This window comes from Leucoraja erinacea, chromosome 6 (genome assembly GCF_028641065.1).
Source record: "Leucoraja erinacea ecotype New England chromosome 6, Leri_hhj_1, whole genome shotgun sequence".
NCBI lineage: Eukaryota > Metazoa > Chordata > Chondrichthyes > Rajiformes > Rajidae > Leucoraja > Leucoraja erinaceus.
In genome coordinates this window covers 9,187,799-9,215,482 of record NC_073382.1, presented here as the reverse complement: position 1 = coordinate 9,215,482, position 27,684 = coordinate 9,187,799, and the positions used below count along the sequence as shown (strand labels likewise).

General features: G+C 42.7%; 1 protein-coding gene across 4 annotated transcripts in view; it reads right to left on the bottom strand.

Moving 5' to 3' along the window:
- Window positions 1-27,361, bottom strand: part of rab6a (RAB6A, member RAS oncogene family) — a 92,428-nt gene extending 65,067 nt beyond the window's left edge. The window contains exon 1 of one of the 4 annotated variants that reach the window (XM_055636582.1): window positions 27,006-27,361. In XM_055636582.1, the coding sequence (XP_055492557.1) occupies window positions 27,006-27,075 (70 nt within the window). In that variant the 5' untranslated portion in view covers window positions 27,076-27,361. The remainder of the gene's footprint in view (window positions 1-27,005) is intronic. The other 3 variants (XM_055636583.1, XM_055636581.1, XM_055636580.1) reach the window with 3 other exon arrangements.
- Between the last annotated feature and the right edge of the window lie 323 nt (window positions 27,362-27,684).

The following is a 27,684-nucleotide window of genomic DNA, read 5'->3' as shown; positions in this document are numbered from 1 at the left end:
TTTAGTCCAGTTATCTAGTATGATTGATAATTTATTATAATATTGTTTATAATGTATTTGATTGTGTTGCTGCATCGATGTGCCTATAAAGCTGCAGCGAGTTAGAAATTTCATTGTCCATTCGCAGTCCATTTGATAATTAAACATTCTTGATTCTTACTGTGGGAAATTGTGTTTTTCCCCTTGGAACATCTTTTGAGTAGTCCAGATTGCAAAATTCATACAATTTGCAGTCAGGAATGAAGACATTTTCTCCAGGTGACCCACTTTTACTGCAGATTGCCCCATTGGTAAAGTTTTCTCATCTACATAAAAATGTCACTGTGCAATGCCAAATATTCAAACTGTGTTTTGCTGCAATGTTATAATTTAATTAAGGTTCGATAAAAGATATTACATCAAAATAATCAAATGGAAATATCCCAAGTGGAGGGAAAACACTGCAAAAAAGTTATAGTTTGCACCACTGTAATCTAGCATTTATATCAAGGGGACTGGAAAAGAAAAACAGAAATGTAATGAGGCTCTATAAGGCGCTGTTCAGGCCGTGTTTGGAGTACTGTGAGCAAATTTGGGCACCATATTCAACGAAAGATGGGCTGGCTTTGGAAAGGGTCCAGAGGACGTTTACAAGAATGATTCCAGGAATGAGTGTTTGAGATATGTGACATGTGACACTGGGCCTCTACTCACTGGAGTTTAGAAGGTTGAGGGGGGACCTCATTGAAACTTACAGAATAATGAAAGGCATAGAGTGGATGTGGAAAGGATGTTTCCACTGGCGAGAGAGTCTAGGACCAGGGGTCATAGTCTCAGAATGAAAGGGTGCTCTTTTAGAAAGGTGAGGAGGAACTACTTTAGTCAGAGTGTAGTTAATCTGCGGAACTCATTGCCACAGAGGAGGCCAAGTCAGCAGATATTTTTAAGGCAGAGATAGACAAATTCTCGATTAGAACGTGTTTCAATGGTTATGTGGAGAAGGCAGGAAAATGGGATTAGGAGGCAGAGATCAGCCATGATTGATTGGCGGAGTAGACTCAATGGGCCGAATGGCCTGGTTCTACTCCTATAATCTGTGAACTTGTGTAAAATGGTTGAAATATTAAAAACTACTGACTTAATAGCTGCACAGAAAATTTCAGAACTTACTTCTAAAGATTTAATCAGTAAGTTCACACATTTCTCAATAATAAATAATCAGGTAACATTATTGAAAACTGAAAAAAGCACTGAGCACAGCAAAGGACAGACTGCACCCACATCTAGATCTCCTGCCATCAGGAAAGAGATACCGTAGCATCAAAGCCCGGACAACCAGACTGCTAAACAGCTTCCTTCCACAGGCTGTGAGGCTGCTAAACAGTCACTCCACCTGATTCTGCTGCTTTGCACTGACAATTTAATAACTGGCACTAATCAGCTGCCCTGGACATTTTATGACTGTTTTTACTGTATTTTAATGCTGCTGTTTTTACCTGCACTTTTTTTTTTAAACTATTCGTACTGTTTTATCAGGAACTGGATTGTTTTTTTTAAAATCGTTTTTATTTAATGCGTGAAATGCTTAAGTTTTTATGAGCGATGCTCCGGTATTCCCTGGGAAACATCTTCTCATTTTGCACTGTACGACTGTTGCTTTGCAAGATGACAATAAAGGATGATAATGATAATTGAGCAATACTTTGAAACTATAATGGTGAATTGGGAAATAAATGCAGTAATATATTGACACGCTACTGCAATGCAAAATGAAATGTAGGCATGTTCAGCATGATACGCCCTACTGACCAATTTCTCAAACATTTCATTTACAGCCATTTCAATTGTAAATAATGAATATCTCGAATACACAAAATCTGTAGTTGTTGATGTAGTTGCTAATGTTGAAGCACATATCTCAAAATGGGTACATGCAAAGGATGCATTCCCGATCTTCCAATCTACCTTGTTGCATGTTTTTCTTAAATTTGCATTCCGCAGGTGTTACTCTATTTTTTCCTTTTGCACTACTTGCTGTACTCAAGTATGGTATGATCTACCTGGATAGCACGTAAAGCAGTTTTTCATTGTTTCCTGGTACCCGTGTCAAGAATAAATACCAATTAATTCACAATGACAAAATATAAATGCACCTCTTAAAAGGCACTAATTTAATATTGACATTAGAAAGTACAGAAATCAAAGTCCAGGTCTAACTTTGGTACTATTTGAATTCCACATATGATGATTTTAGAAAAACTGCACAGTACAGAATATATAATTAAAATTTCATCATATCAGTAATAATTTCAGTCAATAATTTTATTTTTAAGCATTTGCAACATGTTGATGATGGTGACATATACAAGCCATCACTAATTATATTTCCTAAACAGAAGGTCATTTAGAAGCCAGTTAAAGAGTCAACCACATTGCTCAGTCTAACAGAATTTGGCATATCAGGTAAAAAAAGGATAGGGTTTTCTGTGAAGGCAGTTAGAGTACCAGATAGATGGCCACCATTAAACATGCTGGGATTTTTTTGAATGCCTGAATTTAAACACATCAGCCACCACAATTAATTTGAATTCAAGTCTCCACATAGTCCACCAAGATACAGTAGAAAACAAACCAAAAGTTGCCAAGTTTGATCACTATTTATTCCTTCTTTTCCCTTAGCCAATTTCAGAAAAGGCCTCAAACATTTCAGGATATACTGCTTGTTCCAAAGCAAAACATATTTTAACCACAGTCAGACAATTATGATTTAATACCAATCAATTAAAATCTTCCAGAAAAAAAAAAGAATGCGCCAATAATTCACATCTACAGCCAGGATACAAGGCTTAAAATGAGAAGGCTATTCATGACTGAGATAAACATATTTCTTCAACCAGAGGATAGTGGCATTTGCAATTCTCTACCGAAACGCAGCTGTTCTGGCTTAATCATTGAGTATATATAATGCAAAGAGATTAATAGATCTTTAAAATTAAGAGAACTATAGTAGGATTCTTAAAAGAAACTGGCAATGACCTCGATATCAGGCTTCTGAACAGTCCTTCCATAAGCTGGGGTACGTCCAATTCACCTCTGCTTCATTGCTGACATTGGACTTTGCCTATGGAACTGATGCACTGCAATGCTGCAAAATATATTCTGCACTCTGTATCTTTCTCTTTACTTCATCCATTGTACTTAAGATTGACTTGATTGTTTTTTATGTACAGTATTATGTGATCTGTTTAGATAGCATCCAAAACAAAGCTTCTTGCTTTACCCCTATACACGTGACAAGAATAAACCTAAAAAGTTACAGATTAACATTTTATTGAAGGGAAATACAAAAGATTGTCTATTTTATACTGAACTACAAGTGACATCACAAAGACAATTTTGATTAATTAAAAAACAGAATTACATTAATAATGGGAAAGCTACATCGAAAACAACAATTCCAACACAAAACAGTGCAGATGCTGGAAATCCAAATGTTTAAAATTTTCAGCTATCAGGTCTAACCTACCTAGAATTTACAGCATTTCCTATTTTTATTTCAAATGCAAAAAGGACAAAGCATTTATTTAAATAAATGCAAAGGATTTATTTCCTTCCTTTGTTCACAAATCTGCACTTTCACTGATCTAATATGTTTTGTATAATGACCTCAACATGAATGACTTGCAATAATTACGTAATGCAGTAAAAGCAATTGACTGGAGTTTTTTTTTCCAGACAAACATCAGTAATCCAAACAGAGACTTAAGGAAAATTGATAGGGTGGGGAAGATTGGACAAGGTTCAGAAAATAGATTTTAGAATCTGTCCCCCTCTATTAGAACCTAGAAATCAAAATAATCCGTTTAATCTGTGAATAGTTTCCGATTATTTAATCTGTGAATCGCTTCAAATTAGTCCCCCCGTCATTCAATAATTTGCATTCAAAAACATTTCAATGCCTCACTTGACTCAAAACCCTTGACAAAGGTCTGCATATTATGGAATCTGATGAGAAATTAAGTTTGGAACCAAATAAGGGATGGGTGGTGGGAAGTTTGGAAGCGAGGAGTGAGGGGATAGAGAACCCAGTGGTTGGGCAATGGGTAGATGGTAGAGTTAGAAGTGGGAGGAAACTGGTTGATAGTAGGCTGGTGAGGAAGAGGGGAAGTTGGAAAGAGAGATGAGTGAGAGAGAACATGGATCGATCAGAAGGAGATGGATGGGGACAAAGGGAGATAGACACAAAATGCTGGAGTATATCAGCAGGTCAGGCAGCATCTCTGTGGTAGACAAAATGCTAGAGTAACTCAGCAGGTAGACATAGGGGAGCAAGGTTATCCAAAATTAGAAAATTCAATATTCACACCATTGGGTTGCAGATTACCCAGGTGAAATATGAGGCACTGCATGAAGGCATGTTGGCTGTGTAAGACTGGGAGAACATATTCAAAAGTATGACAGTAGATAAGCAATTGTTAGCATTCAAAGAAATAATTCGCAAGTAGCACAAAACATCTGTTTAAAAGCCCACAAATATACAAAAGGAAATGTGATCCACCCATGCCTTAAAATCTAAGGGGTACCATTAAACCAAGGGAATAAGCTTGGAAAGCTGGTAGAAAAATCAGTAGGTCTGTGGTTCAGCTAAGAATCACCTAAAAAATCCAATAAAGTAATGATAGACATGAGAGTAGACTAGCAAGAAACAATAACTCTGAGTTTTTTTAGATGTTGAAAACAAAAGATTAGCAGGAAAGAGTGCCTCTTTAAATAGGCAGGAAAATATGAAAATGGCATCCTCAGATTGGAAGACATGCTGGGTATTTCCAGCAGTTCTAACTTTCCAATCTTTAATGTTCCTTTATTCATATACTCGCTAACTACCCGAGATGGATATGAATGAAGGAAACAAGTTCCTTGGACCACTCTACATGACCTCATCTACTCACTCCTCACCACAGCAATACTTCTCACCACAGCAATACTGGTTTGAGGTATTGCATTTTTCTTATTCATCCCTCATTTCTCCTCTGTCCTACTTACATGTGACATTCCACTCTCTCTGTTCAGTCAAAGGGTATTTGACTCTAAATGATAATTCAGTTTTTCTTTCTCGGGAGCAGCCTAAACTGCAGAACGTTTTGAACATTCTATTTTTAATCTCCATTGCAATTATGGGTTTTTGAAAAAGTAGCTAAAATGTTCAAATCTAGTAATCAGAGATTATTACAGAGTAAAATACTCTGGCTACTTTGGGTCAATGGCAGGAGAAAGAGGTTAAGAGGGAAAGTTAGATCAGCCATGGTTGAATAGCGGAGTAGACTTGATGGGCCAAATGGCCCAATTCTGTTCCTAGAACTTATGAATTCCTGGAAGTCCTCACTGCCTTTTTGATGAAAGATTGATCATCAATAGCAGGTACATATCTCTGAGAAAATTTGCTTCAGGTAATACAAGAAACAGTCTTCCTGCCCACGGTTTTGTGACACAAGCCTTGGTATCAAGATGCTTCTGCAATATTAAGCTTTTGTAGATGTTGTATGCACTTGATTTATTGTTGCACATACGTTATTTATTATCTGGTTATGGTTTAAAGAAGAACTTTGTTCAATGTTCAACACACTGAAATTTTGCTTATAAAGAAGATAAACAGCGAAAGAATTGTTCATGGAAACAAATGCTGACACGATCGATCTTTGCAAAACCTGCAAGGCAATTTGGAAAATCGAACAGCATGTTTCTCTGTTTCTCTCTTCCTCTCCCCCCCCCCCCCCCACCAAACTTCAAAATTCACACTCCACAGACCTCTCATTTTAGAATCCAATAATTTTACTGCTAAGATCCTATCAATCTAAACCACTCCATCTATGCTTGCTCCAAACAGTCAATCCACATTTTCAATAATGATGGAGCCACATATCTTCTTGGCTGATGCATTGATTTGTCTTCATCATCCCTTCTGAAGACCCGAAACGTCACCCATTCCTTCTCTTGAGAAATGCTGCCTGCCCCGCTGAGTTATTCCAACTTTTTGTGCCTTTAAGTCATTAGTGATTGTTCTTTTAATACAAATATAGATTCACCACCGATTTTCCAGCAACAGGTGGTCCTCTGACACCTCCTTTAATCTGGACAAAATTACAAGAGCACACTTGAAATCACCCCTGGAGGTCCCCCAAAAAATTTGGCAACGAGGCAGCCAATCTTTACTGTAAACATCTTTCAAAATAAATCAGTGTTTGTTTAACTTTAACACGGAGTCTAGTGGATAACCGGAATTTCTGGGACATTGGTACGACTCACGTAGGCCGTGACTATCAGCTAGTACATTCTGCCGTAACATTTACTTCATCGGGACTCATACGGCCGATCAGCATGTAGAATTTGCCACTTGCAGCCGGAACTCTGGAACTCCGGCCCGGCCAGAGCAGGCAGATCCGTTCGCATAGTAGACTAAAACTGATTTTGCAGCCGTTACCCCCCCACCCCGGTACAGACACCGATCTGACCCTCATCGGTACTTCCAAGGGCAACACGTTAACCGGTGCCCCGGCTGCCCACGGAAGAATTGCAAGTCATGCTGTAAAGTTAATTTACATTTAATATTTATTTTATTTAAGTTTTAAGCAGCCCAAGGCATTTTAGCGACACGGGACGAGTATAATTAGTGGGTCAGAGATGTATTGTTGTATCGTTATTAAGTGGCTCCTGTTGGTCCAGCAAAATGGAAAATGCAGCAAGGCTCTGGAACTACGGTTACCGGAAAATTGATGGTGGACTTGTATTACAATAACATCCAGCAATAATTTTTGTTTTGATTCTGCTGATACAAAAACATGGCTTCAAAATTATAAAAAAAACATTTTTCATGTGCCATGTCACTCTGCCAATTTGTTACTAACTTTGCAAATATATTCTTACAAATGGTTTAGAACTGATACTGTGATTCTATTCACTTTCAAAATCATGTAGACATGCAAATGAAAATAAATGACCTGATCATTTATTTATCGCGATGACAAGTTAAATGCTTGCACTGACACATGGAGCACTTTTGTGATAAATGGGCAGCCTGCAAGAGGTAAAGAACACATTTTTGGTCTGCCCATCCTACCAAAAATTGAAATAGTGACCTTATGAAATCTACAGCATGTAATCTACTATGCCTCAAATTAGGTTTGTATTTAGGGAAAAAAGCTTCCACTTGGCAGTCTGTCAAAATTTGTCACACCACAATGCTATGGCTCAAATTTCCCCTCCACTGCTCCTAAGCAACAAATGTCATGAGAAGTCTTAAAAGACTTGCTCCTGTATTAGATGCTGTCATCATTCTTGTACACGAAGCATTATTGACGACGCATAAATTAATTGACAGTTCTGTGCAAACCACATTTTCAAACAAATTGACAGGCAGATTGAAGTTAAACTGTAGTGAACAATTAAACATTTTTCCTCTTTTATTTAGTAAACTTTACCTCTTTGACAGGTGGTGCACTAAAGTTTGAAGGTGGCACAGTGAGGGTGGGAAATCAAACACCAATCAAGTTTTAAGCAACCATTTAAGGTTGGCCCTTTAACACTGAGCAGAGGAATCCCTAAAGTACCATATTTTTCTGAAGCTGGCAGCCAGCCCATCTGCCTAAAGTAGACAAAAACAATCTCCCAACATTATATATATATTTTTTTTAAATGGCACCCGGACCAATTTTTCACTGCCAAAATATTGGTATAATGAGTACCTCTATGAAGTTGTAACATATTTAATGGAGTTTATTGGGAAACTGAACAAAGACACGTTTAGGAAAAAGTAAACAAAAACCACATCAAACCAATAGATCTAATTTTGATGGGTCAGACAGCATATCTGGAGAAAAGGAATAGGTGACATTTCGGATTGAGGCCTTTCCTCAGAAGTCGGCTCTCGATCCGAAACGTCACCCATTCCTTTTCTCCAAAGATACTGTCTGGCCCACTAAGTTACTCCAGCCTTCTGTGTCTATCTTCGGTTTAAACCAGCATCTGCAGTTCATTCCTACACATATCTGATTTAGAACACTGAAGATTAAATATCTTATAGGAAAAGGCAGCTCCAAGTAAGCATGCAGATACAGCAGGCAGTGAAGAAAGCAAGTGGCAAGAGGAGTTGAATATAGGAGCAAAGAGGTCCTCCTGCAGTTGTATAAGGCCCTAGTGAGACCACACCTGGAGCATTGTGTGCAGTTTTGGTACCTTCATTTGAGGAAGGACATTCTTGTTATTGAGGGAGCGCAGCATAGGTTTACACGGTTAATTCCCGGGATGGCGGGACTGTCATATGATGAGAGAATGGAGTGGCTGGGCTTGTACACTCTGGAGTTTAGAAGATTGAGAGGGGATCTTATTTAAACATACAAGATTATTAAGGGTTTGGACACGCTAGAAACATGCACCCGATGTTGGGGGAGTCCAGAACCAGGGGCCACAGTTTAAGAATAAGGGGTAAGCCATTTAGAACGGAGACGAGGAAACACTTTTTCTCATATTCGGTGGAATTCTCCGTCTCATAGGGCAGTGGAGCCGGTTCTCTGGATACTAGAGAGAGCTAGACAGGGCTCTTAAAGATAGCGGAGTCAGGGGATATGGGGAGAAGTTAGGAACGGGGTACTGATCGGGGATGATCAGCCATGATCATATTGAATGGCAGTGCTGGCTCAAAGGGCGAATGGCCTAGTCCTGCACCTATTGTCTATTGTCCTAGAAGATTATTTGCCTTAACCATGGTGAGCTCATCAAAAACAAAGCTTAAGCATTTCCAACATAGATACAATCAGTTCAAACTTAAGTACAATATATGGAGCAATGGGGAACATACACAGTGCAAAATAGAGCCCTCAGCATTGTAGCACATCAGTTCCTTAGACAAAGTCTAAAGGCCTCAATGGGGAAGAGATGAATCAAACAGTACCCTAACTTGTGGAAGGACAGATCAGAAGCCTGATAACAGAAAGGAAGAAGCTGTTCCCGTGTCAGGTGGAGCATGCCTTCAAGCTTCTGTACCTTCTGCAGATAAGAGCGGGAAGAAGATGGAATGACTAGTGTAGGACAAATCTGATTATACTGATTGCTTCTCCGATGCCACGTGAAGTGAAGATGGAGTCAGTGATGGGAAGACTGATCCGTGAGATGAACTGGTCTATATCAATAACTCTCTGCAATGTCTTGGGCAGAGCTATTCTCAAACCAAGCTATGATGCAGCCCAAGGTCCTACAGATAGTGCATTTGTAAGTCTGTAAGTCACTGAAGACAAGTCAAATTTCCTCAGCCTCCTTGGGAAGCAGAGGCGTGGTGTGCCTTCTTGTCTGTCGCATCAATATGGTTGATCCATGACAGATCGTCAGTAATATTAACGCTAAGGGACTTGAAGCTCTCAACCATTTCCACATTTGCACCAATGACGCTGCCTGGAAAAAGCGACCACAGTTGATGTGGCATGGCAATGTCTAGTCTATGAACTTCAGCAAATTTGTTGATAATATTATGGACAAATTGGGCTGAAAGGCCTGTTTCCGTGCTGTATGATCTATGGTGAATCTTCTCCGCACAATAGACTTTCACCAGTTCTGTCCTAATATCATTCTAATAACTTTTATTTAAAAGTAGAGCACTAGTTAGGGACCCATATTTCATTCCCTCAAACTGAATTTAAAATGTTACCATACTATGCTCACTTTCCATGGGGATCCTTTACTTTAACATTCATTAAGCCGTGAACCTCCATTTGTTGATTTAGGTCCATTGTCAAGGTACGTGAAGCCAACAGTTGTGAACCTGGGTTTTAGGATGGACAGTGACTTTAAATTAGATCGCCAAATATGCGCGGTGGTTAAGTCCAGCTTCTTTCACCTAAGGAAGCTGGCGAAGGTGAAGCCCATTCTCGAGCGGCAGCATTTTGAGACAGTAATCCATGCCTTTATTACATCTAGGCTGGATTACTGTAACGCGCTCTATTTTGGTGTTGCTCGTTCTTCACTGGCTCGTCTCCAGTTGGTTCAGAATGCTGCTGCTCGCCTTTTAACAGGGACTCGAAAGAGGGAGCACATATCGCCAATTCTGGCCTCCCTACACTGGCTCCCGGTGCACTTTCGGGTTCATTTTAAGATACTGTTATTTGTTTTTAAATCTCTGAATGGGCTCGCCCCGCCTTACCTCTCTGAGCTGCTCCACCCATACGCTCCTGCCCGGTCCCTCAGGTCAGCTGGTCAGCTGCTCCTGGAGGTACCGAGGTCTAGTTGGAGGCTCAGAGGGGATAGAGCCTTCTCTGTTGCTGCTCCGGCACTCTGGAACACCCTGCCGTTGCACATCAGACAGGCCCCCTCACTGTCCATCTTCAAATCCAGTGTTAAAATGCATTTGTACTCCCTGGCTTTTGACCATGCCTGAGGCTTTGCTTCTGTTTGTGGTGTTTTTGATGTTTCTTTATTTTACGTCTTTTCCTACTATTTCTTTTGATTGTTATTTTTGGTGTGTATTAACTTTTTTGTCAATGATTAGTGATGTACAGCACTGTTGCAGCTATGTTTGTTTTTAATGTGCTCTATAAATAAAATTATTATTATTATTATTATTATTAATGCTGTCTCATTACACAATACAAGATCAAAAATTGTCTGCTTCCTAGTTGGTTTCTCAATGCATTGCTCTAAAAGAAAAGAATCCATAACTTATCATGACCTCATCCTTCAGGCTGATTTTCACCAAATTTGTCATCCACAGAAAGAAAATTAAAAATCACCCAAAACAATCACAGTGCTCGTTTTACATGCTTCCATTATTTCTTAATGTATACAGGTACATAGTCTTACAATTATCTATTCTTACCCATGACTTCTTACTGTTACTATTTCTTATTTCCATCCAAACTGATTCAGTAGCTTAAGTTTCTTGTGAATATTATTTCCCACTACTGCAGTGATGTCATCCTTTATTAACAAAGCTCCCTACATCCTTATGAAATGTCAAATATCCCTGAATATTTAATTTCAAGCCTTGGTCACTTTACAACCATGTCTCTGTAAGGCTACAAAAATCAGCTTTCAATCAGGTACATGCCTTAAAATCATCTATCATGTTGCAAATGCAGTATTCATTCAACTGAAGAGCATTGCATTTTATCTTAACATTATTCTTTGCTCCAATGCTTGCACAGTCTGCTGCTTCCCATTAGTTATTTGTAAATTCACTGCTCTGCATACGTGTCATTCCTTTCTCTTAGCCTTCCTAAATGAATCCCCAAAACCCTCTCATCTTAAGTCCATTTTAGTTTTTCTTCTACTGATTCTACACATCTACTGCTAAACTAATTTAAACCCTTGGATGGGTGTGTGGGAGGGGGTATACGGACAGATGTTATATCGCCTGTAGTTGCAGGGGAAAGTACCCAGGGTGGGGATGGTTTGGAGAGAAGAGATCAGAAATGTAACACTTGCCCCAACACATCCATACAGGGGCCACAGCTACCCCCAATATGAGGTGTTGTTTTGCACCTCCTATTTCATTTGGGCAGTTTATAACCCAATGGCATGAATAATTAATTCTCCAATTTCAGCAAAAGTCTTGACCCAAGCATTAGGAAGAAAAATACCATCCTGGAGTCACATTCTGCTCCACTGTAAAATCTCCTCAAGGTATGCCTACTTTGAAGAAGGTCTCCTCCTCTCTCTGACGAGTTCTGCAACACCCTCTCATTGCACCCCCTGTGATTGTTTGCATATCTGTCATTCAGTTGTCCTATACAATTTCTATATCTCATTTTCTTTCCCTCGACTCTCAGTCTGAAGAAGGCTCTCAAACCAAATCGTCACCTATTCGTTTTCTTCAGAGATGCTGCCTAACGTGCTGAGTTACACCAGCTTTTTGTGTCAATCTTCTAATATTTAAAAGACGTTTGGATAGGCACATGGATACAAAATGTTTAGAGCGATATGGGCCAAACATAACTAGCTAACATGAGACATCTTGGTTGGCACAGCCAAGTTGGGCCAAAAGGCCTGTGTACATACCCTATGACTCAATTATCTCATTAACGAGAAAACAGGTTAAAGAGGCTGAATGGTCAGTTGCTGATACCACGTGAAATCACCAAGTAAATTTGTTATTAATACTAAACCAACAAAATGCCATGCAGTGTTTTATTACGAAAATTGCTGAGTTACTTTTAATTTTTGAAACTTTGCCAAAATGTAAAATGACGCTAGGTGGGAGGCTCTGTTGAATGAGACATCAAATGGCTATCAAGGTCACATCTGCTTACTCAAAGGGAGATTACAAAGTCCATGCTATTAATCCAAACTGAAGGCATGGAATTCTTCCAGTATTTCATCTGACACAACTCCCACCACCATAAAGTATCAACAAATCATTTTTACTGCTTTTGGCAGAATGTTACAAACCTAAATTGCCTGCTGGTACATAGCAGTCACCAGGTTCCAAATTAATTTATTGTCTGGAGAGGCAAAGACATTTTCAATTATACAGCAGAACTTTAATCATGTATGTATCAAGCAACTGGAAAGGACAAGGAGGTGGGGGGAAAGGCAGAGTAAAGCTTACATCTTAAAGCAGAAAAGTACAAGTGCTGAAAACTGAAAAATCAAAAAACTAGAAATACTCAGCTGCCAGACAACATCTGTGAAGAAAGAAAATAGAATTAGCATTTCCAGTCAATCACCTTTTACAATATTTTTTTTTAAATGAGTGACTGTATGATGTGCATCCTTCACTGCCCCGAATGTGCAAGGAACGAACATGTACTTCAATATACTTAAAATATTGTTGGCCAAAATGTGTTCTGCTTAGTGAAGCCTTAGCAGTTGACTTGCAATTTCAAACACGAGCTTCAAGAAGAAATAAAAATCATCTTTTGCAGGAAATTGTAACAATAAATTGATGTACACACATTCCATGAGTATCTTGCATACCTAGAATAACATACAGGTGCACAACCTTTTATCCGACGATCCAAATAACGAAAACCTCCGAATAGCGACATTTTTTCAGTCCTTGAAGAAAGGTCCTTGAAAACGTTCACCGAGGGCGGCCCGCAGAGGTGACAGCGGAACCTCCGGTCGGTCCTCGAAGAAAGGGGAACTAAATCCCCATTCATAAAAGAGAAGGTGAGGGTATATTGCGCGGGAGGGTTAATAATTGACAATCTGCTGCTGCCTGCCCGCTGAGTTTAAAAGTTCCCACGGTAGACTCACGATACACAGTGTATCGTGAGTCTTGCATGAGAACTTTTTAACTCAGCGGGCAGGCAGCAGCAAATTGTCGCTCCCTTAAGTTTCACCCCACCTACACCCCTCTGCTTCCCGGCCATGTGTGTGACCCCTTCCCTCCCCTCTCCAGCTCCCCGCGCATTGCACCGGCGCGGGGGTTTTGCACTGTCTTCACGTCGGAGCCAGTGCCAATCACCGGAGACGTCAGGACCAACAGGACACTGGCCCCCAGGCCCACTGCAAGCACGGAGATCCCAGAGACCCACAGCCAGCAGCAGCCCAGCCCCGTTCCAATTCCAGAGGAACACGCTCCCCGTAGGGACAGGAGGTGATTGTGTGCAAGGTGCGTCTTGGTCTGAGGTTGCGGATGAGGGGGCGCAGCTCGGGCTGTGACGTCTCCGGCCACCCCCCTGTACAGGAGCTGAGACTGGGAACTGTGGGGTTGTTTGCAGTTGCAGAGGGAGGGGGCAAGGGCGGTACAGTTCCCAGTCTCAGCTCCAGTCCAGAGGGGTGACCGGAGACGTCAGGACCAACGGGACACCGACTGCAAGCACAGAGATCCCAGAGACTCACAGCCAGCAGCAACTCTAGCCCAGCCCCGCTCCAACTCCAGAGGAACGCGGGCTGCGGATGAGGGGGCGCAGCTCGGGCTGTGGGCGAACTGCCACTTGTCGCTGTAGCGGTGCATCGGGGAGTGGGTTCCTGTTGGTCCTGACGTCTCCGGCCACCCCCCTGGACAGGAGCTGGGAGACGTCAGGACCACCAGAAGCCGCTCCCCGATGCGCCGCTACAGCGACAAGTGGCAGTTCGCCCACAGCCCGAGCTGCGCCCCCTCATCGGGACACCGACCCCCAGGCCCACTGCAAGCACGGAGATCCCAGAGACTCACAGCCAGCAACAACTCTAGCCCAGCCCCGCTCCAACTCCAGAGGAACCCGGGTTGCGGATGAGGGGGCGCAGCTCGGGCTGTGGGCGAACTGCCACTAGTCGCCGTAGCGGCCCATCGGGGAGCGGATTCCTCTGGAGTTGGAGGGACAGGGAGACACAGCGGCTTTTGAGAATGGTGGGCAATCACTTCCAAAGTTCTGCCCACACAGTCAGTACACCTCTCCTACACTTGTCTCCCGCACTAAGATTATCTCGCAGAGAATGATCCCAGCCTAACCCTCCCTATTCTCTCCTATTCTGCAAGAAAAAACTACATTGAAGACTCAAACTCGCGATCGAGTAACTGCCGGGATCGAGGCGCAAACTCGCGACCTTGTGGATATGAGCCGAGCACTCTACCACTGAGCCAGCCGTTAAAATCTACGCTAAAAATCTTCCATTCCGAAAGCCGAAAAATTCTGAATTACGAAAAGTGTCTGGTCCCAAGGCTTTCGGATAAAAGGTTGTGCACCTGTAATTCAATATGAAAAATATTGGCCTTCCTATTAATTCCTAAATAAATATTACAAAATTTAGAACACGCTTCAACAACTAGAAAATGTTCCCTAGAAAGCACTTTCATTAGCAGTACCGATAAAAAGGGGTGCCAAATCAAAGCAATGTTACATAACCAAATACATCCTAATCAGGAGTGCAGCACAGAAAGCCAAGCAATCCTACAATCTCTGATCAAAGCTCTGCAGCTCTGCCACTTCCACTTATGAATGGAAGCAAGTCTATAAACACCCAATGAGACAACTTTGAGAACATCCATTTCTCACTGATGGTGGAAGTCAGCTTGCAAGTTTAAAAGTCAAACTAATTAAGTCACCAAGGCCAATAGAATGAACCATCCCAGCTTCCTCTCAAAATTCCCACTTTCACAGAAGACTGTCTTCAGCCAAGTGGATTCGTTCCACATGAAAACAAGAAATACCAGAAATCACTAGAGACAGTAAAGGATTCAAGTTACAGTAAAAAATATCACTGCTCTGCAGATATGTTCAATCCACAAAAACGTAAATTCACTAATGTTTTGGGAGCATGGCAGCAGGCAAGTGAAATGCAGGTTCAGTTTAGGCCTTTGATTTCAGTAGTCTTGCCTCAAAATGCGAATAAAAGAGCCAATTTCCAGATACAAATGGTACTTCATTGCCCAAAGCACCAAGAAATCTCAGTAAAATTGAAGTAATGGAAACCCCTTCAGTGGTTGGTCATAACATGTATAAAAGACAACGGTATGACCGTCATCTCGGCTCCATGATACCACTGGAGGATCTCCTCTATCCAGTGCTGCAGGTCCAATTATCTTCATCTCATTCATAAGGTAAATAGACAATAGGTACAGGAGTAGGCCATTCGGCCCTTCGAGCCAGCACCGCCATTCAATATGATCGTGGCTGATCATCCACAATCAGTACCCCGTTCCTGCCTTCTCCTCTTATCCCTTGACTCCGCTATCTTTAAGAGCTCCATCTAATTCTCTCTTGAAAGCATCCAGAGAATTGGCCTCCACTGCCTTCTGAGGCAGAGAATTCCACAGATTCACAACACAAAAAGTATTTCCTCATCTTCGTTCTAAATGGCTTACCCCTTATTCTTAAACTGTGGCCCCTGGCTCTGGACTCCCCCAACATCGGGAACATGTTTCCTGCCTCTAGCGTATCCAAACCATTAATAATCTTATATGTTTCAACAAGATTCCTGCTCATCCTCTAAATTCCAGAGTATACAAGCTCAGCTGCTCCATTCTATCAACATAGGACAGTCCCGCCATCCCGGGAATTAACCTTGTGAATCTACGCCGCACTCACTCAATAGCAAGAATGTTCATCCTCAAATTTGGAGACCAAAACTGCACACATTACTCCAGGTGTAGTCTCAATAGGGCCCTGTACAACTGCAGAAGGATCTCGTTGCTGCTATACTCAACTCCTCTTGTTATGAAAGCCAACATGCCATTTGCTTTCTTCACTGCCTGTTGTACCCGCAAGCTTAGTTTCAGTGACTGATGAACAAGGACCCCCAGATCCCGTTGTACTTGCCCTTTTTCCAACTTGACACCATTTAGATAATAATCTGCCTTCCTGTTTTTGCCACCAAGGTGGATAATCTCACATTTATCCACATTAAACTGCATCTGGCCACTCACCCAACCTGTCCAAGTCACCTTGCATCCTCATATCATCCTCCTGACAGTTCACACTGCCATCCAGCTTTGTGTCATCTGCAAATTTGCTAATGTTACTCATAGGTAAGGTAATACTTCTTCAATGGTCCTGCCATCAGGAGTGGAAATATTTAGATATGCTTGCCTGGAATTCAACTCCTTTGAAAATCAATAATCTACAGGCTGCTTGTGCTGCAGACTCCCCACCTCTTTAAATAATGTGCCATCACAAAAAATGCCATACAAAAACTCACCAATGCTTTGCTGACTCATTGATGGTTCAACTTCCTCTAACACCTTTGTGCAGCTCCGGCAGCACCTTGACTACAATGAATGCTGCAACTCATGCCATGACTCATCACAACTACCATGTACTCAAAGGTAATTTGAAATGGGCATTAAATAACATGGTCAACAATTCCCTTCTACCATAAGTGTTAGAGGCAGTGATAGCTGAAATCTAATGTGGTACATCTATGAAAATCTTGGTCTCTTCACTTGATAATTTTAATATTAAGTGTATTGATTTAGCATCACCAACATACCTTAATTGTCCTCATTCTTCCTTTGAAGGAATTGCTAGTCAGTTATTTTGAGATTTAAGAAGCTAATATATTTATCAAATTTGAATAATTTAGCACTATAATATTCCAATTTCAAAGCTAGAATAGCATCTGATAAAAGTCAAAGGATGCAGCACTCAAGCATTCAACTACCAATGGAAATGAATGTGAATTGGTATGAAAAAGACTCAAATATAAGCACTAAGACATAATGGTTAAAATAAAACTCACTGGAGTTCCAAACCTAGCTTGGCACCCAATTAATTGGATAATCATCATTAAATTCAAGAAGACAAGCACAAATCCAGGATAAAACTAACAGATAATTCACGTCAAATGTTGAATTCCTGCCACCCTAGAAGATATTCACTAATAAGCTGAAAATTGGTATTCTGCACAAAAGCAATTCCTAAAATAGTCTTTCATACATTGGAGAGAGAAAAAAAATCACATCAAACATAAATTCTCGAAAGTAAAACAAAAATAGAAAATACTGGGAGAGGCACAATAAGTAGGTCAGCATCTGCAGGGGAGAAGACAGGTTAAGACTGGGTGTAAATCTTCTTTAGATCTTGTCACATGAGAGATGTTTACTCATGCATCACCCTAAAGGATGGCGAAAGTACTGAGCAAACATATTAGGGTTTTTTTTTCATCCTACTGCTTGCCGCAACCCTTAATTCAATATCCTTTGCTAGTTAGAGACAAAAGCAAGCTTCAGACAAGTCCATATCTTGCCTTTTTATTTAAATACGTTAATTAGTTTGGATGCCTTTTCAATTTTAATTATGTTATGGAGATAACTTTTAGCAAGATTAAACACCTGCCACAGAAAAAACAAAATTTGGAATTACTAACTTCAAACTGCAGTAATTATAGAAATTTAGAGCAGCCCACAGTACGGTTAACATTAAGATGTTCAAAAATAGAAGTACTTTTAAGTTCAGCTATTACTTACAGGGCTTTAATCCATAGACACTGAAGATAAAGACATTGTGACAGCAGCTCCAAGAGCTTTAGATTCAATTATAAATGCAAAATTAAAGTATGATAACAGCTGACTGAAAATCTGCAAGAAAATGTTTTCCACTCAGAGAGCCTGGCAGAGACAACAGCTACACAAAAAAAAAAGTATTTCCTGGATTTCACAATTAGTTCTCCCTACGTTGCAACAAGATAGTGATTCACAAGTTCACAATTGAAAGGAGCAGAATTAGACCATTCGGCCCATCAAGTTTACGCCATTCAATCATGGCTGATCTATCTTTCCCTCTTAATCCCATTCTCATGCCTCCTCCCCATAACTAGTGACAACCGATTCTGCAATGTTTTAATAAACATGCAGATTTTGGAATCTGGCACCACTGGCAAAGCCAGCAATTACTCCCAATCCACAAACACCCTTTAAGAAGGAAGCTCAGTCACCTTTTTGAAGCCGTGCAACCATTTTACAATGATGCCGTTGTGGAAATGCAGGACCTGGATCCAGCAGTTAAGAAATTTACAAATATATCAGAACTTCTAATATATTTCATAATCCAAATAATGCATGACCAGGACAGGAACCTGTTGATGGTGATGGTATTACCTTGCAATTGCTATCCTTGACCAACTTTGTGGTATAGGCTTGGAAGGTGGTGTGGAGGTAGCCTTGGTTTATGTTGAATATTATAAATGACATACTGTTACTGCACTAGACTGTGGCTGGCGGTGGGTGGGTGGGAGTAGATAGTTATGGTGCTAAATAAACAGCTAATCACATCAGCATTTTACCCTGGATATTTTCAAGCTTTAAATGCGTTTTGGGCAAAACAGCAACATAGATAGAGTTGTTGTTTCAGTTACAATGAGCTGCGCTCAATCCTGAGCTCTGACGCTACCAGTGTGGAGTTTGACTGTCTTCCCTGTGACCACATGGGTTTCCTCACTGGTATGTAATCGTCAACTGTAGCTTCCCCTAACACGTAAAGAGTTGTAGCATTCATGGGGAATTTATGGGAATGTTGGAAGAATAAAATGGGATTAGCACATTATCGTGGGCCAAAGGGCCTGCTTCCATGAAGTACGAGTCTATGATTCGAGTGCCACACATGTACACATGTGGCAAAGATCACATTACACCCTGCTTGCATCTTTTAGATGGAAAGGCTCTGGGGTGTCAAGAAGCAAGCCACTTGTCACAGGAGATCCAGTTATGTTCTGCTTGTGTGCCAAAGTATATGTCTGGCAGATCCAGATGAATTTCTGGCCAACAGGCCATATCTGGTCTGATGCATGCAATCCTGGTTGATTATACCCAACTATAGGAAATAGAGATGAATGCAATCACCTCCTACAAGGCGAAACCAGGAAGCAGCTCAAATGTCAGCGAAACATCATTCCCTGACGAGCTCAATGCATTTTATGCACGCTTTGATAGGGAGAATACTGATGTGCCTTCCCGAGCCACCATTCGCTGTGATGGTATCTCAGTCTCAGTCACAGAGGCCGACGTCAGGAAATCCTTCAGAGGGGTGAACCCCCGAAAAGCACCTGGACCTGATGGTATACCTGGTCGTGTTCTAAAAACCTGTGCGGACCAACTAGCTGGAGTTTTTACGGACATTTTCAACCTGTCACTACTGAGGTCTGAGGTTCCCACCTGCTTCAAAAGGGCATCAATTATTCCAGCGCCCAAGAAGAATAAGGTGACGTGCCTCAATGACTACCGACGTGTGGCACTAACGCCTGTGGTGATGAAGTGCTTCGAGAGGTTGATCATGGCGAAAATCAACTCCTACCTCAACAAAAACCCACTGCAGTTTGCTTACCGCCACAACAGATCAACGGTGGTTGCGATCCCACTAGCCCTCCACTCCACTCTGGACCACTTGGTCAAAACTCATATGTCAGGCTGTTATTCATTGATTACAGCTCGGCATTTAATACTATCATCCCCTCCAAGCTGGTTACCAAAATCGCAGAACTGGGCATCCCTCTGCAATTGGATCCTCGACTTCCTCATCGACAGACCACAGTCTGTTCGTATTGGTGGAAATGTGTCAGCCTCGATAACAATCAGCACGAGAGCACCTCAAGGCTGCATGCTCAACCCCCTGCTGTACTCCCTCTATACTCATGACTGCATAGCCGGTCATAGTGCGAACTCCATCATCAAGTTCGCTGACGACACCACTGTCGTGGGACGTATCACTGATGGGGATGAGTCAGAGTACAGAAGAGAGATTGAGCAACTGTCCATATGGTGCCAGCGCAATAACCTGGCCCTCAACACCAGCAAAACCAAGGAACTGATTGTGGACTTTGGAAGGAGTAGGATGGGGACCCACAGTCCCGTTTATATCAACGGGTCAATGTTTGAAAGGGTCAAGAGCTTCAAATTCCTGGGCATGCACATCTCTGAAGATCTTTCCTGGTCCGAGAACACTGATGCAATTATCAAAAAAGCAAATCAGCGCCTCTACTTCCTGAGAAGATTACGGAGAGTCGGTTTGTCAAGATACAAGATACAAGGTACAAGATAGATTTATTCATCACATGTGCCAGATGTCACAGTGAAATGAAATTCCCATACAGCCATACAATTAAAAAAAAAGGGGCACAACACACTATAGGGTTTGATATAAAACATCCCCACACAGCAGAATCAAAGTTTCCCACTGTGTGGGAAGGCACCAAAGTCAGTCTCTTCCTCCATTGTTCCCCGTGGTCAGGGCCTCCCCGTGCCCTCCGCAGTTGCGGCTATGGGCGGCCCGATGTCCAGGACCGCTTGCTGGGGTGTTGTAAGTCCGACGTCAGGGCTACGGGACGTCCTCAGCGGCGTGGACACCAGAGTCGGCCCCCTCCTACCGGAGTCGGTGGCTCCCAAAGTCCGCAGGCCGCGCCTGGGTGGAGACTGCTGCTGGAGACCCTCTGCAAGGCGCCCCAGGACTCCACGATGTTTTTCAACGCCGCCCGCGTTGGAAGCTCTCCGCACCAGAGCTCCACGATGTTGAAGCAGCGGCTCAACGATTCGGAGCTCCAAGCGGCGACCCAGGAAGGCATCGCCCGCTCCGCGGTGACTCCAGCGCTGCGCCGCCGCTGTAGCAGCCCTGGTCCGGTTCCCGGTCCTCGGCAGGAAAGGCCACCCCGATCCAGCTGGTAGGCCGCGAGGTGGGGGGGGGGGGGGGGGCGAGGACACGACTCGGAGAAATAGTCGCGTCCCCGCCAGGAAGAGACTGGCAAACGGTTTCCCCCTTACCCTGCACCCCTCCCCCACATAGAAAAGTAAAAGTTTCCCCCAACACAAGACTTTAGACTAACTAAAATGTTTTTAAAAAGATAGAAATAACAGACAGGTTGTAGGTAGAGGCTGCTGCCAGTGCAGCGCCCCTAGTGAAATTAGGAGGGCTCTAACTTCTACAGGTGCACAGTGGAGAGCATGCTGACCGGTTGCATCGTGGCTTGGTTCGGCAACTTGAGTGCCCTGGAGAGGAAGAGACTACAAAAAGAAGTAAACATTGCCCAGTCCATCATCGGCTCCGACCTTCCTTCCATCGAGGGGATTTATCGAAGTCGCTGCCTCAAAAAGGCTGGCAGTATCATCAAAGACCCACACCATCCTGGCCACACACTCATCTCCCTGCTACCTTCAGGTAGAGGGTACAGGAGCCTGAAGACTGCAACGACCAGGTTCAGGAATAGCTACTTCCCCACAGCCATCAGGCTATTAAACCTGGCTCGGACAAAACTCTGAACATTAATAACCCATTATCTGTCATTTCGCACTTTATCAGTTTATTTATTCATGTGTTTTGTAGTCAATGCCTATTATGTTCTGTGTGCTGAAGCAAAGCAAGAGTTTCATTGTCCTATCAGGGACACATGACAATAAACTTGAACTTGAAGGGTGTGATTGCAATGGAGAGTGCAAAGATTCATCAGGGCGTTGCCTGTGATGGAGAATTTAACTTATGAGAAGAGTCTGGAGAGATTACGTTTGTTTTTCTAAAGTGGGGGAACCTGAATGGGCACATCAGATGTATACAAAATTATGATGGATAGAAGGTAGATGAACATTTCTTCTTAGCAAATGTGTGTAAAATGAAGGTCATATGCTTAAAGTAACGGGTAAGAGGTTGACGGGGTTCTAAGGATTTTTTTTCCCCACCCATAGGTTGGAATCTGGAATGTCCCACCAGAGATGTTGGTGGAGACAGTGTGCTCTTATGAGTACTTGAATCACCAAAACCCGGTCACGGTGTTATATAGATGGATTTAGGCAGTCCCCAGGTTATGAAAGTACTGACTTACAAATTTTAATTTCTATGTAAATTTTCCAATACATTTTGACCATTTTTTTTTAGATAAGAGCAAAACTTCCTTAACTTTAGACCAGAATTTCACAGGTGAAGCAAATCAAGTGATTTGGAGTTTGCCAGCATAGCTGGAGCCTGACCATGCAAATGTTTGTTTCTGGGTGAAAGTAATATTTTCATCAGGAATTAATGGTTTGAATCACTTTGCCTGCTATAAGTGGAGGGATTTGTTGGCTGCTGCAGGCATCTTCTGCTGGATGGGAATTGGATATTTCCACATGCCATCTTCCTGAAGCATAGAGTCAACTCACTTGCTCACGCACTGAGACCATGAAGCCAGCTAGCAGCCATTCTCTCCCACATTGCCCGCTCTCCTGCCACAGTTGCCTGCCTGTGACACTTTCTTGCACACTGTTTTTGATCACCTCTGACTTTGTATACCAAATTTTCCATAACAGCTGAGCAACGGAAACCCCGTTATAACTTGGTGACAGCCTGGACTTGATAACCAGCATTGGCATAGTGAGCAAGACAGCCTATTTTATGTTGTGTGACTGACTCGAACGGTAATTTCCTCAGGACATTGATCTAGAGAGAATTGGTAATTGCAGTGCCACTTAATGTCAAGAGTAGTCATCAAGATTCTCTTGCCGGAAGTAATTATTACCTACTGTGTGTGCGATTCAAAGTTATGTGCCACTTATCATCCCCTGTCTTAATGTTGCCTGGGTTATGCTGGATGCAGGAATCATTTGCTTAATTTTCTGAGGGTATGAAACCTCTGACATGGTTAAAGAAAGGATGGTCATTGATGAACCAGCAGAACATGATAGATCCTGGACAACTGCCCTTAGGAATTCCTGCAGCTGGGTTGATTGACCAACAACCATCTTCCTTTGCATTAGATATAACACATATTTATGCGCTTTTAAACCTACCCCCCTGCCCCCACCACCACCCACCTTCAGTTTTACAAGAGCTCCTTGACGTCACACATGGTCAAATATTTCCTGATGTCAAGTACTTTCATCCTACTTGTGGACTAATGCAATCTAGTCCATGTTTGACCAAGGCAATTCTACTCAAAATGGCCACTGATATAATTGCTGAGTAAGTGCCATTCGACAGTACAAAACACATCAATTGCTTCAATGATGACTGAGGGTGGTCCAATTTTTCTTCGGTCAGAATACATTTGGCCAATTTTCCATGCTGTTGAGTAAATGTCAATGTTGCAACAGCACTGAAACAACATGACCAGAGGTAATGCTAATTCTGCATTCTGTACTACAACCAAGATGTTTTGTTCCAGTTTTCTACAAATCTTGAAAACAATGTCAATCCAAGTTACTGGAGAGGCAACATATTTATTTAGGTCTCAAAAAATTACATCAAACTGCAGTAAAAATTAGCTTAATTCACAATACAACTTGATATGTCAGTAAGTGTTTGTCCATATCCAACTGAAGTTTTCAGTGGGAGCATCATGGGATGCTGCGTTAGAACATGTTATACATCATCCATGTTCAGTGCAGAGGCCCACAACACAACTATCTACCCTGAACCATAGACTCTTACAGATTTAAGGACTCAAATGTTAATGCATATATACTTTCGGCTCCAAACTAAGATTTACAGAGTTTTAAATTTTACAACAACACCAGAGCCGAGTCTTCACTGAACAATAAATCAGTTGCCTGTGATATGGGAACATTCAAATACATTTTAAAATGTGGATCTTGGCAGCTTTGTGAGGTCAAAAGGGATAAAATGTCATGTACAGCACACCTGGACTAAGGTAGAGCAAATATTTGCTTTCCCTGTAACTACAACTAAACCATGTGTAGTGGGAATCCTTTTACAAATGAGTTGGAATGACTCTCAATGGACTGCCTTCTATGGAATAGAAGCAACGTCACAGTCCTGCAGGCCATTCAAAATCTAAATTCTGATCCAGCGATAATTTTACAATTTCCCATTTGTTCGTCCATTATATTACAATTAATATAATCAAATATCAGACCGAGGCCCATTCCTGTAAGCACTCAATCTGACAATGGAGAGAGAAAAACACACACACACACACACATGAAAAATGCAGATGCTGGAAATAGAAAATGCTGAAAATAAACAACACATCAAGCTACACCTCTACTGAGACAATATCTACTCTGATGAAATAAATCTGCCGTGTTACCTCAGTTTCTCTCTTCGCAGGTGCCGGCTGACCTGCCCAGTATTTTTTTTTAAATTTCTGGTCACTAACCTAATTTCCTCATCAAATCCATAGCCACCATTTCTTTTACAAGTGATTTTATGATCCAGCTGGAGAATAACATTTAGATTCATAGCAAAGCATTGAAAAATCATATTTTCAAAATATTGGGATAGTTCAACCAGGTTCTCCAAACAGCATAATGATAAAATTAATTCTGTTATTTCCAAAAAGGGTTCAGGTAAATTGCATAACTCATGTCTATTGTGATGTGGGAGTGGGAGGGGGAGGTTGTACCATACTTAAAAAAAATCTTCTGCATTAATATATTGAGGACACATTGGTTGGTGTACGATATGTCGTGATTAGTTATTTGTGTCTAGAAGCAGTCAACATGGGCCTGCGCTGCTGTATTCTGTACTGTGAATGATGCAGACTACTTCACCACGCCCAGATTCCATTCATCTGGGGTTCTTTTAATCAAGATAACCAGTCAAACGTTAATTTTAATTTTGTACTTCGCAAGACTACTCCAAGACATTAAAGAACATTTTATATCGGGAGGGTCACCTATCAGGTACACATTACGACAAAAAGAACTACAAACAAAAGCATACTTCAATGGGAATATCAAACCACTATATTAATTGTTTGAAAGGTGATTCGTGTTTAATTATACAGAATTGTTCTTACTCAATATCGTCTGACAACGTACGTCTGTATCGTTAATGCTCAAAACTCAATGGTAAAATTTATAAAACGATCCCACCAGCGAATCAATAACCCATCACCTGCTTTATCGAAATCATTTCACAATTGCTATCTGTAAAGCTTATGCTTTAAAAACAGATAGTTATATCAAGACTATGTATCGAACAAAATTTTTACTTCCAAGTAATATGACAATTAAATGTAGGTTTACGGTGCTACACAATCGACATTCGCAGTGTATATTCAAATCAGTGGGATCCTTGCCCAGTTCATGCGCTGACAAAATGCAAATTATCCCTGCTGAATCTCAATTAAATCATTTGTAGAACTCGATCGTTTTGATTTAAAGTGAATTGTTGGTTCGCCTGCTTAAATATCAGATTTTTTTTATATCAAGGTGTGGCTGTATGGATCTTTCCAATATAACATTACCCTGCTTGGTAGGCCAGATTACAATCAACTACCAGCAGTCTTGGTTCTGGAAGATTAAAAAAATATATCTTCCTGCATGTTTCACGCACAAGAGCTGAACAAATAAATTGCCAAAATCACAGTCTTGATTTGGTACTGGTAGCGATTGTGGTAATTGGTGAGATTAAACGAAAACGCCCTTGTTTAGTAAACAGGGTTAGTCAATAGTAATTTAGACAGTGCAGGGAAATGCGGATGAATGCGAGTGGATTTTAACACTAAAGGGAAAGGTAGGAGAAACATGCGTTGATTAACGACAGCAAGATCGAGGAGCTCCCACATCAAATGCAATGCAAAGATAAACTCAGCAACGAATGCAGAATATAAAAACCATGTCATCAGCCTGTTAAAACCATGCCATCACAAAAAAATGTTGGGTGTCATTTACAATATGTAGTCAACTCAGTCTTAAAATTGCAGTTTTTTTTAATCCCGTTTCTTTAAAGAACCTTCATTTTCATTCCCCTTGCAACCCCACCCCCGAGGCCTCAGGTCGACCGTGTGCCCACAGGGCGGGGTAGAAACAATTCAATATCGCCCGCTAGTCATCCCAATGCGAGAGGCGGACAGACCCCGACATCAACTCCATCACCTCGGCGCCCCCTCCCCAACACCGACAACCCCACCCTCAACAGGCTAACTCTTCTCATTAATCAACTCCCCAACCCCCCTCTTTCCCAGTGCCAGCACCCACACCTCCTTAGATACCAACGCCCCGACGTCCCAGGTACCAACTCACCCCTCCTCACCCCCCGCCCGCGAGTCACAAGCTCCCCCACTCACAGGCAGCAATTCCCACCTCCCAACCCCCAGAGACACCATCATCTCCCCCCCCCCCCCCCCCCAGGCATCAGCTGCTCCACACCCCGCCCCCGGCACCAATCGCCCCCACACCTCAGACACCATCAAAGATCTTTGGACACCATCTCCTCTCCATCCCTCAGGCACCAGCTCCCTCACCGCTCAGGCACCAGCCCACCTCCACCCATCTCTTGGCACCAGTTCATCCCCATCCCTCAGACACCAGCTCCCACACCCCAAGACCCAACTCTCCCACCCCTCAATCCTAAGGCACCATCTCCTCCCCCCCCCCACCCCCCCCCACCCTCCCCCCCGCCCCCCTCCCCCCCCGCCCCCCCCCCACCCCCCCCACCCCACCCCACACACCCCCCCCCCCCCTCCCCCCGCACACCCCCCCCCCACCCCCCTCCCCCCCACCACCCCCCCCCCCCCCCCTCCACCCCACCCCCCCCCCCCTCCCCATCCCACCCCCCCCCCCCTGCCCCCATCCCCCCCCCCCACCCCCCCTGCTCCCCATCCCATAGGTGCCACCTCCTAACCCCCCCTGACATCAACTTTCCTTCCTCCAAGCCACCCCCTCCCCTCAGTACCACCCCACACCCCCCTCCCTCCCCCACCGCTCTGCTCGCCCAGGAACACCAGCTTGAATTTCCGCAGCGGGTTCCCGAAATCGCCTCCCGAAGTCATCGCGCGGAAGAGACAGAGAGGATTTTAAAACAAAACCGACGTCTATTATTTTTCTCTCCTTCAGAACTCGGAGCCGAAACGTTAGGTCTGACCGCCAGCGAGTGCGTCTACCGGCTTCACCTTCTTTTCTTTAAAAATATATATGATTAATAAATGTAAAATGATCCACGCTGCATTGAAAGCGCCTCAACCAGACACACACACACACACAAATCGCCGGGCTCCTTCTTCACGGTTACTACACGAACCGTGTAGGCTGCGCGACAACCTAACCTGCTGGCGGGAAATGGCTGTTCCCGTGGAGAGGAGGAAGCGGCGTGATTGACAGCCCGCCGGCCAATCAACACGGGCGTCAGGCCGTCACCCGTCCAATCCGCGGCGCGGGAGGGCGGGACCAGCAAGTGCCGACGTCCAAGTTTGGTTGACCCGCAAGTGACCTGCGCAAACGCGCAGCGCCACGTTACTATCCCGCCCACCTGTCACGCAGGGATCTTTGCCCTGCTCTCTGGAGTTGAGTGTTGCAAAATGTACCATTGATAAGGTTGTCCCTTTTTTTTTACTGTTCCCTGACATGCCGTCTTTTACTATTGCATGGTATAATTTATTGCA